The sequence below is a fragment of the Coregonus clupeaformis genome, chromosome 24 (assembly GCF_020615455.1).
Source record: "Coregonus clupeaformis isolate EN_2021a chromosome 24, ASM2061545v1, whole genome shotgun sequence".
NCBI lineage: Eukaryota > Metazoa > Chordata > Actinopteri > Salmoniformes > Salmonidae > Coregonus > Coregonus clupeaformis.
Genome location: NC_059215.1, coordinates 30,691,245 through 30,705,060, shown reverse-complemented (window position 1 = coordinate 30,705,060; position 13,816 = coordinate 30,691,245). Strand labels below are relative to the sequence as shown.

The 13,816-nt window shown below is 41.2% G+C and overlaps 1 protein-coding gene across 1 annotated transcript; it reads right to left on the bottom strand.

Annotated features, from left to right (window-relative positions):
• Positions 1–1,926: 1,926 nt before the first annotated feature.
• On the bottom strand, positions 1,927–12,701 carry LOC121538316 (peptidyl-prolyl cis-trans isomerase FKBP1A). The gene is made up of 5 exons (XM_041846195.2): positions 12,591–12,701; positions 12,410–12,457; positions 10,842–10,954; positions 2,393–2,553; positions 1,927–2,220 (listed from the first exon to the last, which is right to left on the bottom strand). The coding sequence occupies exons 1-4, from the start codon at positions 12,625–12,627 to the stop codon at positions 2,425–2,427; spliced, it is 327 nt and encodes a 108-aa protein (XP_041702129.1). The 5' UTR covers positions 12,628–12,701; the 3' UTR covers positions 1,927–2,220; positions 2,393–2,424.
• Positions 12,702–13,816: the final 1,115 nt, after the last annotated feature.

The following is a 13,816-nucleotide window of genomic DNA, read 5'->3' as shown; positions in this document are numbered from 1 at the left end:
TGTGAAACAAAATAAGGTGGGGAGGTCACAATTGAATCGATTCCACAACCCTGAATTTCAAGCATTTCACTTCTAAGAAAGGCATCATCACTACTCCAATTTATGAGAGTATACTACAGAGCCATTTTCTGTTTACCATCAAAAGTCACTTTCCCGACATTAAAAAAAACTCTGTAGCAGAATAGCTAACGCCGATGTCGGGACCTTGGCAAACTTAACAGTGAGTGAGTGATGACCATGAAAACACACAATGGTTATAGCCATGTTTAACAAGTATATTATTCTTCTGGCTTTATCTAGCTCTATTTGTGATATTTGACCTTGCCTCACTGACTAGGTATTCAATCCTCCAGATGACATCTGCAATGTTATAGATGATAACCATCTGATTACGTGTTTGTTAACTTGCACTAGCTGCATTTGAAGTTGCATGTGATCATATCCACTGCTAAGTAAACTAAGAAGTTTCTCTTCGAACTGCGTGCGCCCGAGAACTGGATCTATACGGTTCCCCCATCTTTACACTAATAATAACACGTTTAAAGCTCTCAATGGGGTTAAAGATTTGACTTGGAAAGAAAAAACTATAATAAGTTATTCAAATGCAAGCATTAAACACCTATAGATCAGGATATTATTAACAAGCAGACTGGGCTAGGTGGTGATACAACAATTCTCTACTGTACTAGTTCCTAATAAAATTAACAATGAAAATGAAAGAAAATATCACTATCTATGAAAGGTCTAGATAACTTAACAGTATAAAATAAGAATTTTGTTTGATAGGTAAGGTATCCCATGACTCAATATTTTACTACACCTATGCCACTCAACATTACACAAAACAAAATCAATTCATATTTGTTCTACTTTCAGCTGGGAGAGGTGTGGATGCAAATATGTGCTTTTCATATTCTTTTAAATGTTTGTTCCTCGGTTAAAAAGGGAAAATCCACTCAAAAACATTCTAAGCATTTTCATCATCATGATGTGGCCGGTGACACTTTGCTTCTTGAAAGTCCAATATCTTGACTGCTGACATGCAAAACATTTTGGGACTGAATCAACAATGGACTAATGAAAAAAAAATACCAAAAGATTGTTTGAGTGCATTTTCCCTTTAAGATTCACTCAAGCACCAGCCGTCCATGTTAGTGATAGGTACTCTTACAAATATATTAATGTCGATGCTAATATTTCATTGGTATTTTGTATTATTCATAACCATGCACAACCAATAATTTGAGAAACAAAGCAAAAGTAAAGCACAATTCAAAAATTCAAGATTAAGAACATCGAGATTTGTAAGGTTATGGTCCATAGGTGTTAACAGGATGAATTGAAAGAAGAAGAAAAAATTACTGAGTCAGTAACCAGGTTTCCATCCAAACTTTTTATGCGAGTAAAGTACATGTCACAGGCCTGATGGAAACAGCAAATTTGTCTGTGAACTTTCCAAATGTCGACTAAACAAAATAAGCTACACAAGGTGGGATCTTTTTGTGTCGGTCAAATTAATTCTGCTTTTATGCGCAAATATTGATAACTATCATCTCGAAGTAAACTTGAAGTCACGCGATGATATGTTGTGTGGTCCTCCCACTACGACTCAGGAAAGCATGCAGTTTATTAGGCTGTTATAATGACCTTCACAGGGTGGTGAAAGTGCACGGTGATGAGCTTGATGCTCCTTTCAATAAATATCGAGGGTCTTATTCTGGTGACATGAAGATCGATGCTTGGCTGCCGTTTGACAAAAAATATATAATCTCGCTCTTTTGTAGGCTATACCCGCACTGTATCTGCGAGCTGTTGGCTAGAGCACACGTGCCAATACCAGTGGGCACATTTGCTATAACGCAACATTTTTGGTGAAAAAAACATCAGTAGAGTTGAAAATGTAATGAAAACCCATATAAATCAGTATATGGAAATGTAACTGCAAAGGTTATTTTTATGTGCAATACATCATCACGCACAACCATTTATCTGCAACAAGTCAATTTGATGAAAACATCTCGGTGGGAAAATGTACATTTAGAATATTCGCATGAAAATCTGTCGACAATTGGATGGAAACCTAGCTACTGACAAAAACACAGATATTGTATTCATGGATAAAATATTGACCAAAGTGTTGGAACTATAGACTCAATCTTCTTATAGAATCAAGTGCAGACTCTCCTAGCTTCTCTATATGTTTCCAATGTAGGAAGTGACCTGCAAAAGACACAAAGAGGAGGAGAAAGGAATTAGATCAAAACCATTGCTAAAACCATACCAGACTTGTAGGTGACATATACAGGACTGAACTACGCAAACCAGATGCATTTGTACTATTACTTCAACTGAGAATAACAAAATACTTTGAAATTCTTCAAAAAGTACTTACAAAAAAATGAAATAAAAGGCAGTGGAGATGCTTCATTCAAGGCTTAGTAGCTCAACATCAAAGATGAGGGTGGCGTTGGGTGGGATGATCCCCGGGTGACCCTTCGCCCCGTAAGCAAAGTCAGGCGAGCAGGTCAGCTTGGCCCTCTGACCGACACTCATCTGCAGGACAAGAAAGGGAGAGAGGACATAGCTTATCTCAGCGTATCTGTGCCTGACCTATGGTTCATTTTTGAGAGAAGCATTCATTGAAACTGTTGACAACTTTGTTGCTAAAATCTTATTAATTATGCATCACTTTTTGGTTAGACTTACAGTGAGGGAAAAAAGTATTTGATCCCCTGCTGATTTTGTACGTTTGCCCACTGACAAAGAAATGATCAGTCTATAATTTTAATGGTAGGTTTATTTGAACAGTGAGAGACAGAATAACAACAAAAAAATCCAGAAAAACACATGTCAAAAATGTTATAAATTGATTTGCATTTTAATGAGGGAAATAAGTATTTGACCCCCTCTCAATCAGAAAGATTTCTGGCTCCCAGGTGTCTTTTATACAGGTAACGAGCTGAGATTAGGAGCACACTCTTAAAGGGAGTGCTCCTAATCTCAGCTTGTTACCTGTATAAAAGACACCTATCCACAGAAGCAATCAATCAATCAGATTCCAAACTCTCCACCATGGCCAAGACCAAAGAGCTCTCCAATGATGTCAGGGACCTACACAAGGCTGGAATGGGCTACAAGACCATCGCCAAGCAGCTTGGTGAGAAAGTGACAACAGTTGGTGCGATTATTCGCAAATGGAAGAAACACAAAATAACTGTCAATCTCCCCCGGCCTGGGGCTCCATGCAAGATCTCACCTCGTGGAGTTGCAATGATCATGAGAACGGTCAGGAATCAGCCCAGAACTACACAGGAGGATCTTGTCAATGATCTCAAGGCAGCTGGGACCATAGTCACCAAGAAAACAATTGGTAACACACTACGCCGTGAAGGACTGAAATCCTGCAGCGCCCGCAAGGTCCCCCTGCTCAAGAAAGCACATATACATGCCCGTCTGACGTTTGCCAATGAACATCTGAATGATTCAGAAGAGAACTGGGTGAAAGTGTTGTGGTCAGATGAGACCAAAATGGAGCTCTTTGGCATCAACTCAACTCGCCGTGTTTGGAGGAGGAGGAATGCTGCCTATGACCCCAAGAACACCATCCCCACTGTCAAACATGGAGGTGGAAACATTATGCTTTGGGGGTGTTTTTCTGCTAAGGGGACAGGACAACTTCACCGCATCAAAGGGACGATGGACGGGGCCATGTACCGTCAAATCTTGGGTGAGAACCTCCTTCCCTCAGCCAGGGCATTGAAAATGGGTCGTGGATGGGTATTCCAGCATGACAATGACCCAAAACACACGGCCAAGGCAACAAAGGAGTGTCTCAAGAAGAAGCACATTAAGGTCCTGGAGTAGCCAGTCTCCAGACCTTAATCCCATAGAAAATCTGTGGAGGGAGCTGAAGGTTCGAGTTGCCAAATGTCAGCCTCGAAACCTTAATGACTTGGAGAAGATCTGCAAAGAGGAGTGGGACAAAATCCCTCCTGAGATGTGTGCAAACCTGGTGGCCAACTACAAGAAACGTCTGACCTCTGTGATTGCCAACAAGGGTTTTGCCACCAAGTACTAAGTCATGTTTTGCAGAGGGGTTAAATACTTATTTCCCTCATTAAAATGCAAATCAATTTATAACATTTTTGACATGCGTTTTTCTGGATTTTTTTGTTGTTATTCTGTCTCTCACTGTTCAAATAAACCTACCATTAAAATTATAGACTGATAATTTCTTTGTCAGTGGGCAAAAGTACAAAATCAGCAGGGGATCAAATACTTTTTTCCCCTCGCTGTAATTCCACTTTGACATTATGGGGTATTGTGTGTGTGTGTAGGCCAGTGACGACAAAAATTGTAATTTATCCATTTAAAATTCTGGCTGTTAACAACAAAATGTGGAAAAGGTAAAGTGGTGTGAATACTTTCTGAAGGCACTGTATATGATACCCTTGGTCAAGATTATCCAGAGGAAATGCATTTAAATTGTTTAATGAATTTCACTGTTCCAGGTACAGGAAAATGGTCTTCATGCATAGCAGTGGTGTAAAGTACTTAAGTTTTACTTTTACCTAAGTCGTTTTTTGGGGTACAGTGGGGAAAAAAAAGTATTTAGTCAGCCACCAATTGTGCAAGTTCTCCCACTTAAAAAGATGAGAGAGGCCTGTAATTTTCATCATAGGTACACGTCAACTATGACAGACAAATTGAGAAAAAAAATCCAGAAAATCACATTGTAGGATTTTTTATGAATTTATTTGCAAAATAATTATTTGGTCACCTACAAACAAGCAAGATTTCTGGCTCTCACAGACCTGTAACAAATTCTTTAATAGGCTCCTCTGTCTTCCACTCGTTACCTGTATTAATGGCACATGTTTGCACTTGTTATCAGTATAAAAGACACCTGTCCACAACCTCAAACAGTCACACTCCAAACTCCACTATGGCCAAGACTAAAGAGCTGTCAAAGGACACCAGAAACAAAATGGTAGACCTGCACCAGGCTGGGAAGACTGAATCTGCAATAGGTAAGCAGCTTGGTTTGAAGAAATCAACTGTGGGAGCAATTATTAGGAAATGGAAGACATACAAGACCACTGATAATCTCCCTCGATCTGGGGCTCCACGCAAGATCTCACCTAGTGAATGACCTGCAGAGAGCTGGGACCAAAGTAACAAAGCCTACCATCAGTAACACACTACACCGCCAGGGACTCAAATCCTGCAGTGCCAGACGTGTCCCCCTGCTTAAGCCAGTACATGTCCAGGCCCGTCTGAAGTTTGCTAGAGTGCATTTGGATGATCCAGAAGAGGATTGGGAGAATGGCATATGGGCATATGAAACCAAAATATAACTTTTTGGTAAAAACTCAACTCGTCGTGTTTGGAGAACAAAGAATGCTGAGTTGCATCCAAAGAACACCATACCTACTGTGAAGCATAAGGGTGGAAACATCATGCTTTGGGGCTGTTTTTCTGCAAAGGGACCAGGACGACTGATCCGTGTAAAGGAAAGAATGAATGGGGCCATGTATCGTGAGATTTTGAGTGAAAACCTCCTTCCATCAGCAAGGGCATTGAAGATGAAACGTGGCTGGGTCTTTCAGCATGACAATGATCCCAAACACACCGCCCGGGCAACGAAGGAGTGGCTTCGTAAGAAGCATTTCAAGGTCCTGGAGTGGCCTAGCCAGTCTCCAGATCTCAACCCCATAGAAAATCTTTGGAGGGAGTTGAAAGTCCGTGTTGCCCAGCGACAGCCCCAAAACATCACTGCTCTAGAGGAGATCTGCATGGAGGAATGGGCCAAAATACCAGCAACAGTGTGTGAAAACCTTGTGAAGACTTACAGAAAATGTTTGACCTGTGTCATTGCCAACAAAGGGTATATAACAAAGTACTGAGAAACTTTTGTTATTGACCAAATACTTATTTTCCACCATAATTTGCAAATAAATTCATTAAAAATCCTACAAATGTGATTTTTTGGAGAGAAAAAATCTAATTTTGTCTGTCATGTAAATGATGTTGCAGTGTGCCCCTGGCTATCTGTAAATAAATAAAAAATGGTGCAGTCTGGTTTGCTTAATAAGGCATTTGAAATGATTTATACTTTTGATATTTAAGTATATTTAAAAACAAATACTTTTAGACTTTTACTCAAGTAGCATTTTACTGGCTGACTTTTACTTAATTTTCTATTAAGGTACTTTTACTCAAGTATGACAATTGGGTACTTTTTCCACCACTGATACATGGTGTTATCTGAACATATGACATGCTTGGTGGGGTCTATAAAACACTGAAGTAGTTGCATGGGGCAGTGCACACAGTCTGCCCTCTTTGTTTTACAGCCATGTGAAGTGTAGCTGCAGAAGATTAAAAGGGAGATGTGTGCAACAGGAGGGAGAGAACTGAGACCTTGTGTACCTCAAAGCATTTTGTCTGGGCTATTGACAGGCAATTGGTTAGTGCAACAGATTCAGATGTGCCCGTATTAGTCTTGTTGTGTGGGCTAGGTATTCTCCCAGCTAATGGCACTCCACAAGAGCCCTCAGCATTTTCATCAGAGTCCCCACACTTACAACAACTAAATGCATGCTCTTCAACCGAACGCTGCTTGCACCCGCCCACCCGACTAGAATCACTACTCTCGACGGGTCTGACCTAGAGTATGTGGACAACTACAAATATCTAGGTGTCTGGTTAGACTGTAAACTCTCCTTCCAGACTCACATTAAGAATCTCCAATCCAAAGTTAAATCTAGAATCGGTTTCCTATTTCGCAACAAAGCCTCCTTCACTCATGCTGCCAAACATGCCCTCGTAAAACTGACTATCCTACCGATCCTTGACTTCGGCGATGTCATTTACAAAATAGCCTCCAACACTCTACTCAGCAAATTGGATGTAGTCTATCACAGTGCCATCCGTTTTGTCTCCAAAGCCCCATATAATACCCACCACTGTGACCTGTACGCTCTTGTTGGCTGGTCCTCACTACATATTCGTCGCCAAACCCACTGGCTCCAGGCCATCTATAAATCACTGCTAGGCAAATCCCCGCCTTATCTTAGCTCATTGGTCACCATAGCAACACCCACCCGTAGTCTGCACTCCAGCGGGTATATCTCACTGGTCATCCCCAAAGCCAACACCTCCTTTGGCCGCAATTCCTTCCAGTTCTCTGCTGCCAATGACTGGAACAAATTGCAAAAATCTCTGAAGCTGGAGACACTTATCTCCCTCACTAACTTTAAGCATCAGTTGTCAGAGCACCTTACCGATCACTGCACCTGTACACAGCCCATCTGAAATTAGCCCGCCCAACTACCTCATCCCTATATTGTTATTTATTTTGCTCATTTGTACCCCAGTATCTCTATTTGCACGTCATCTCTTGCACATCTATCATTCCAGTGTTAATACTAATTGTAATTATTTTGCACTATAGCCTATTTTATTGCCTTACCTCCATAACTTGCTAAATTTGCACACACTGTATATTATATGTATTTCTGTTGTATTTTTGACTTTGTTTTACCCCATATGTAACTCTGTGTTGTTGTTTTTATCGCACTGCTTTGCTTTATCTTGGCCAGGTCGCAGTTGTAAATGAGAACTTGTTCTCAACTGGTTTACCTGGTTAAATAAAGGTGAAAAAAAAAAAAACATGACAAACAACTCCCCTACACACACCATCCTCTGTTTAGTATTCAAATAGTGAGCATCTGGGCTTGGGTCAATTGCTGCTTACAGTGAGGGAAAAAAGTATTTGATCCCCTGCTGATTTTGTACGTTTGCCCACTGACAAAGAAATGATCAGTCTATAATTTTAATGGTAGGTTTATTTGAACAGTGAGAGACAGAATAACAACAAAAAAATCCAGAAAAACACATTGCATTTTAATGAGGGAAATAAGTATTTGACCCCTCTGCAAAACATGACTTAGTACTTGGTGGCAAAACCCTTGTTGGCAATCACAGAGGTCAGACGTTTCTTGTAGTTGGCCACCAGGTTTGCACACATCTCAGGAGGGATTTTGTCCCACTCCTCTTTGCAGATCTTCTCCAAGTCATAAAGGTTTCGAGGCTGACGTTTGGCAACTCGAACCTTCAGTTCCCTCCACAGATTTTCTATGGGATTAAGGTCTGGAGACTGGCTAGGCTACTCCAGGACCTTAATGTGCTTCTTCTTGAGCCACTCCTTTGTTGCCTTGGCCGTGTGTTTTGGGTCATTGTCATGCTGGAATACCCATCCACGACCCATTTTCAATGCCCTGGCTGAGGGAAGGAGGTTCTCACCCAAGATTTGACGGTACATGGCCCCGTCCATCGTCCCTTTGATGCAGTGAAGTTGTCCTGTCCCCTTAGCAGAAAAACACCCCCAAAGCATAATGTTTCCACCTCCATGTTTGACAGTGGGGATGGTGTTCTTGGGGTCATAGGCAGCATTCCTCCTCCTCCAAACACGGTGAGTTGAGTTGATGCCAAAGAGCTCCATTTTGGTCTCATCTGACCACAACACTTTCACCCAGTTCTCTTCTGAATCATTCAGATGTTCATTGGCAAACTTCAGACGGGCATGTATATGTGCTTTCTTGAGCAGGGGGACCTTGCGGGCGCTGCAGGATTTCAGTCCTTCACGGCGTAGTGTGTTACCAATTGTTTTCTTGGTGACTATGGTCCCAGCTGCCTTGAGATCATTGACAATATCCTCCTGTGTAGTTCTGGGCTGGTTCCTGACCGTTCTCATGATCATTGCAACTCCACGATGTAAGATCTTGCATGGAGCCCCAGGCCGGGGAGATTGACAGTTATTTTGTGTTTCTTCCATTTGCGAATAATCGCACCAACTGTTGTCACCTTCTCACCAAGCTGCTTGGCGATGGTCTTGTAGCCCATTCCAGCCTTGTGTAGGTCCCTGACATCATTGGAGAGCTCTTTGGTCTTGGCCATGGTGGAGAGTTTGGAATCTGATTGATTGATTGCTTCTGTGGACAGGTGCCTTTTATACAGGTAACAAGCTGAGATTAGGAGCACTCCCTTTAAGAGTGTGCTCCTAATCTCAGCTCGTTACCTGTATAAAAGACACCTGGGAGCCAGAAATCTTTCTGATTGAGAGGGGGTCAAATACTTATTTCCCTCATTAAAATGCAAATCAATTTATAACATTTTTGACATGCGTTTTTCTGGATTTTTTTGTTGTTATTCTGTCTCTCACTGTTCAAATAAACCTACCATTAAAATTATAGCCTGTCATTTCTTTGTCAGTGGGCAAACGTACAAAATCAGCAAGGGATCAAATACTTTTTTCCCCTCACTGTATGTTTGTAGAAATGTTTATAAATTCATTACAAATGAAAACATGAAATGTCTTGAGTCAATAAGTATTCAACACCTTTGTTATGGCAAGCCTAAATAAATTCAGGAGTCACTGTGTGAAATAGTGTTTATCATGAATGACTGTCTCATCTCTGTACCCCACACATACAGATAATTGCACGGTCCCTCAGTCGAGCAGTGAATTTCAAACACAAAAGACCAGGGAGGTTTTCCAATGCCTCGCAAAGGGCACCTATTGGTAGATGGGTAAAAAATAAAACATTAAATATCCCTTTGAGCATAGTGAAGTTATTAAGGCGTCCTTCCTAACTCAGTTGCCGGAGAAGAAGGAATCCACTCAGGGATTTCACAATGAGGCCAATGAGAACTTTAAAACAAACAGTTACAGAGTTTAATGGCTGTGATAGGAGAAAACTGAGAATGGATCAACAACATTGTAGTTACTCCAAAATACTAACCTAAATGATAGAAGGGAAAAGAATGATGCCTGTACAAAATAAAAAATATTCCAAAACATGCATCCTGTTTGCAACAAGACATTAAAGTAAAACTACACAAAAATATGGCAAAGCAATTCCCTTTTTGTCATGAATACAAAAGTGTTGTATTGGACCACTCTCCATATTTTCAAGCATACTAGTGGCTGCATCATGTTATGGGTATGCTTGTAATTGTTAAGGACTGGGGAGTTTTTCCAGGATAAAAATAAATGGAATGGAGCTAAGCACAGGCAAAATCCTAGAGGAAAACCTGGTTCAGTCTGCTTCCCACCAGAGACTGGGAGATGTATTCACCTTTCAGTAGGGCAATAACCTAAAACACAAGGCCAAATCTACACCGGAGTTGCTTACCAAGAAGACAGTGAATGTTCCTGAGTGGCCGAGTTACAGTTTTGATTTAAATCTGCATGAAAATCTATGGCAAGACCTGAAAATGGTTGTCTAGCAATGATCAACAACCAATTTGACAGAGCTTGACATTTTAAAAGAATAATGTGCAAATATTGTACAATCCAGGTGTGCAAAACTCTTAGAGACTTACCCAGAAAGACTCACAGCTGTAGTCACTGCCTAAGGTGATTCTAATATGTATTGACTCAGGGGGTTGAATACGTATGTAAAATCAAGAGTGTTTTATTTTTCATGAATTTCTTACAAAATGTTAGAATTTCTTTCACTTTATTTTGTGTAGACAGTATTTTGTGTAGAACGTTTAAAAAAAAACTACAAATCAATCAATTATAATCCCACCTTGTAAGATAAAATGTGGAAGAAGCTAAGGGGTGTGAATACTTTGAAGGCACTGTAAGTGACTGCACTGCAAATACATATACATTCCCTCATACACAGATGGGATTTTCTGTGTTACTGCATGTCTAAATTGCAACCTCTCAGTTACAAGGAGATGTGGTAATTTCAATGCAAAACCCTTCTCATGTACTTCCTAGAATTAGAGGCAGATAGACACCAGAGACATCTGCACAGTACACCCACCTGCACCATTCCCTCTTCCCAGCCACGGATCACTTCCTGTTTTCCTATTTTAAACCTAAAGGGCTTGTCCCGGTCACGGGAGGAGTCAAACTTGCGTCCATCTGTCAGGGAGCCTGAACAGGAAGGAGGAAATGAGAACAGAGCAGAAAGGATTTATTTTGACAATCTGTAACAGAGATGGTCTGTCTATGTTTTAAAGCAATAATTTCAGGACTGAACTGGGGGTGCAAGTCCTGTACTAAAACCAAAATGAACTTGAGCTCAAGCAGACAGACAAATACTGTCCCCCAATGGACATACATCATTGTTACAGTTGTAAATATGTATAGATTATTATAATTATTGTTTTATTCACGTCTCTTTTTGACCTGCACTGTTGGAGCTGTACCCTGCAATTACATCTGCGACCCTGTGCATGCGACTGATAAACTAATCTAATCAAGTCAGAATAAGGGATTCCAAGGATTGCAGAAATAGCCCCTGCAGCGGTCTCTGAGGTGGGAAAAAAAGACTGGAAAATGGGGCCATAACTGGGCGTCTGCAGACAGGCATACTGTACATCCAAGGAGCCATCCGCTATGTACTGTTATTAACGCCAATCAGGCCGGGAGGGCGCTAATCGCTGGCGTGCTGTACAGTGGCCAGATTCAATGACCCTGCTGCACGTCTCTCTATTTAATTATCTATTAGGGATGGAATTCAATAACATTTTCAGTTGTATTTCTTTGAGGTTAAACAGTATGGTTGTTGAATGTAACAACTAGCCTAAATGCCCCTTTCATTGAGTAGACTGTGCAAATAGGAGACGGTCTTAAAAGTAGACTCAGCGACATGACGTTGCCATGACCAGCACAGCAGATATGTATCAGATGAGCATCACTGAGTCTACCTTTAACATAACATTTACATTTAAGTCATTTAGAAGACGCTCTTATCAAATGGCAATGTCAATCTAACTGAAAAAAATAAATCAACCACTGCACCTATTATCCTATTGGGATTGTTCCATTAAACTAATTAGTAAACAATTAAAAGGAAACGAGTCACTCCAGACTGCGATAATCCGTTCTATCAAATTTAGGCAGGAAATCAGACATGGTTTAAATCCCTCACCGTCTTGTCGGTGTCTCGGACTTAACTCTGCGTCGGCCGACGTCTGAAGGCTTTCAAGACAGACACATTAAATTGCTTTTACCATACTACAACCACCGATGGTGACAGGCGGCAACAATGTAACAAAGTAGTAGAGACTTCTCGCACGCGATGTTCCAATGTTCCTATAACTGCATTCCAATACAAAGAAGCAGCCTCCCTGTACAAAAAGCTTTAATGCAACACATGGATGGGTGGCCAGCTACAGTTGTATTTGCAATTGCATCCTAATGAAATTCCCTTGAATTAAAAAATATAGTATTCCTACACAGCCAATAGAGCCCGAGACAAAAATACACCCATTCGCCAAGGCTACTGATACAACATGCGGCCTATCAAAATAATGAATGAATCAAAGAAACGTTTGGAATTTGCAGTGGTACATGCATAAACCTCAGAAAATCTCCCAAACTCACCAACATAATGCACGACACACGTCTGTCCTTTTTTAGGGAAAGTCCTTCCTGTGGAAGAAAAAGCGCTTAGAAAAACAGGATAACGGGCATGAGAAGAAGTCAGAAACGATTATTAATTAATTTGAAAGAACGGAAATCCATCATAAATCTTAAGCGAAGATATGCATAAAAAATATTTTACCATCGCCCGGGGTTATTGTCTCAATTTCGACTCCCATTTTGTTCGTTACACCCTAGCAAGAAACTCGCCTCCCGCAATCTGCTACTTCAGCGGCTGTTCTTAACTGTCTCCGTGCAGCGGCGTCTACCACGTGATGTGCACGTAGCCGTTACGCCGGAAAAAGTGGGTGTGCTCCTCACACCCTATGATCTGTCAACCCTATTCTCCCTCTGCCCTATTGTCCCTCTGCCCTATTATCCCTCAACCCTATGTTCCCTCAACCCTATGTTCCCTCAACCCTGTGTTCCCTCAACCCTATGTTACCTCAGCCCAAAATCCCTCAATCCTATGTTTCCTCAGGCCTATGTTCCCTCAACCCTGTGTTCCTGCAGCCATATGTTAAATATAATAAATAAATATGCCATTTAGCAGACGCTTTTATCCAAAGCGACTTACAGTCATGCGTGCATACATTTTTACGTATGGGTGGTCCCATCCCTCAGCCATATGTTCCCTCAACCCTTTGTTCCCTCAACCCTTTGATCCCTCAACCCTTTGATCCCTCAACCATTTGTTCCCTCAACCCTTTGTTCCCTCAGCCCTATGTTCCCTCAGTACCCACTGAACCAATTTCAATCAAAATGCTTTTTCAGCATCTTCACCAATATGTAAGGGTGTATGGGACCTACTGAACATGTTCAATCACTGTGACCTTGACCTTTTGTTAATATTAGCCTACAGCATCTGGATGGCATTTTCGGAGATAAAAAAAAATGCATCTTAGCATCTACCTAACTCAAGTAATTTTTATAATGATTGGCTCAAATAGTCGTATGTAAAATTATATGGCCTAGGACACACTGAAATATTGAATAATTGGTGACTGGAAAAAAATGTCTGAGTATGCTAACAGTCCCGAAAATTAGAACAGCACATGGAAAAAAAAGAGGAGTATTTTCAACCCTCCTCTCCTCCCTTTCTGCATCTTTTGACTCTCTATGTCCCCTATCCTCCCGGCCGGCTCGGTCCTCCCCTCCTGCTCCGTGGCTTGATGACTCATTGCGAGCTCACAGAAGAGGGCTCCGGGCAGCCGAGCGGAAATGGAGGAAAACTAGACTCCCTGCGGACCTGTCATCTTTTCACTCCCTCCTCTCTACATTCTCTTCCTCTGTTTCCGCTGCTAAAGACACTTTCTACCACTCAAAATTTCAAGCCTCTGCCTCTAACCCTAGGAAGCTCTTTCCCAC

What these genes read in the sequence shown, in the direction of transcription:
- LOC121538316 (XM_041846195.2), bottom strand. Translation starts at nt 12,627, where the DNA reads ATGGGAGTCGAAATTGAGACAATAACCCCGGGCGATG. An exon ending in GTGTGTCGTGCATTATGTTG is followed by an intron (nt 10,955 to 12,409) that starts GTGAGTTTGGGA and finishes CTTCCTGTTCAG; the next exon opens with GCTCCCTGACAGATGGACGC. An exon ending in GGGAAGAGGGAATGGTGCAG is followed by an intron (nt 2,554 to 10,841) that starts GTGGGTGTACTG and finishes CTTGTCCTGCAG; the next exon opens with ATGAGTGTCGGTCAGAGGGC.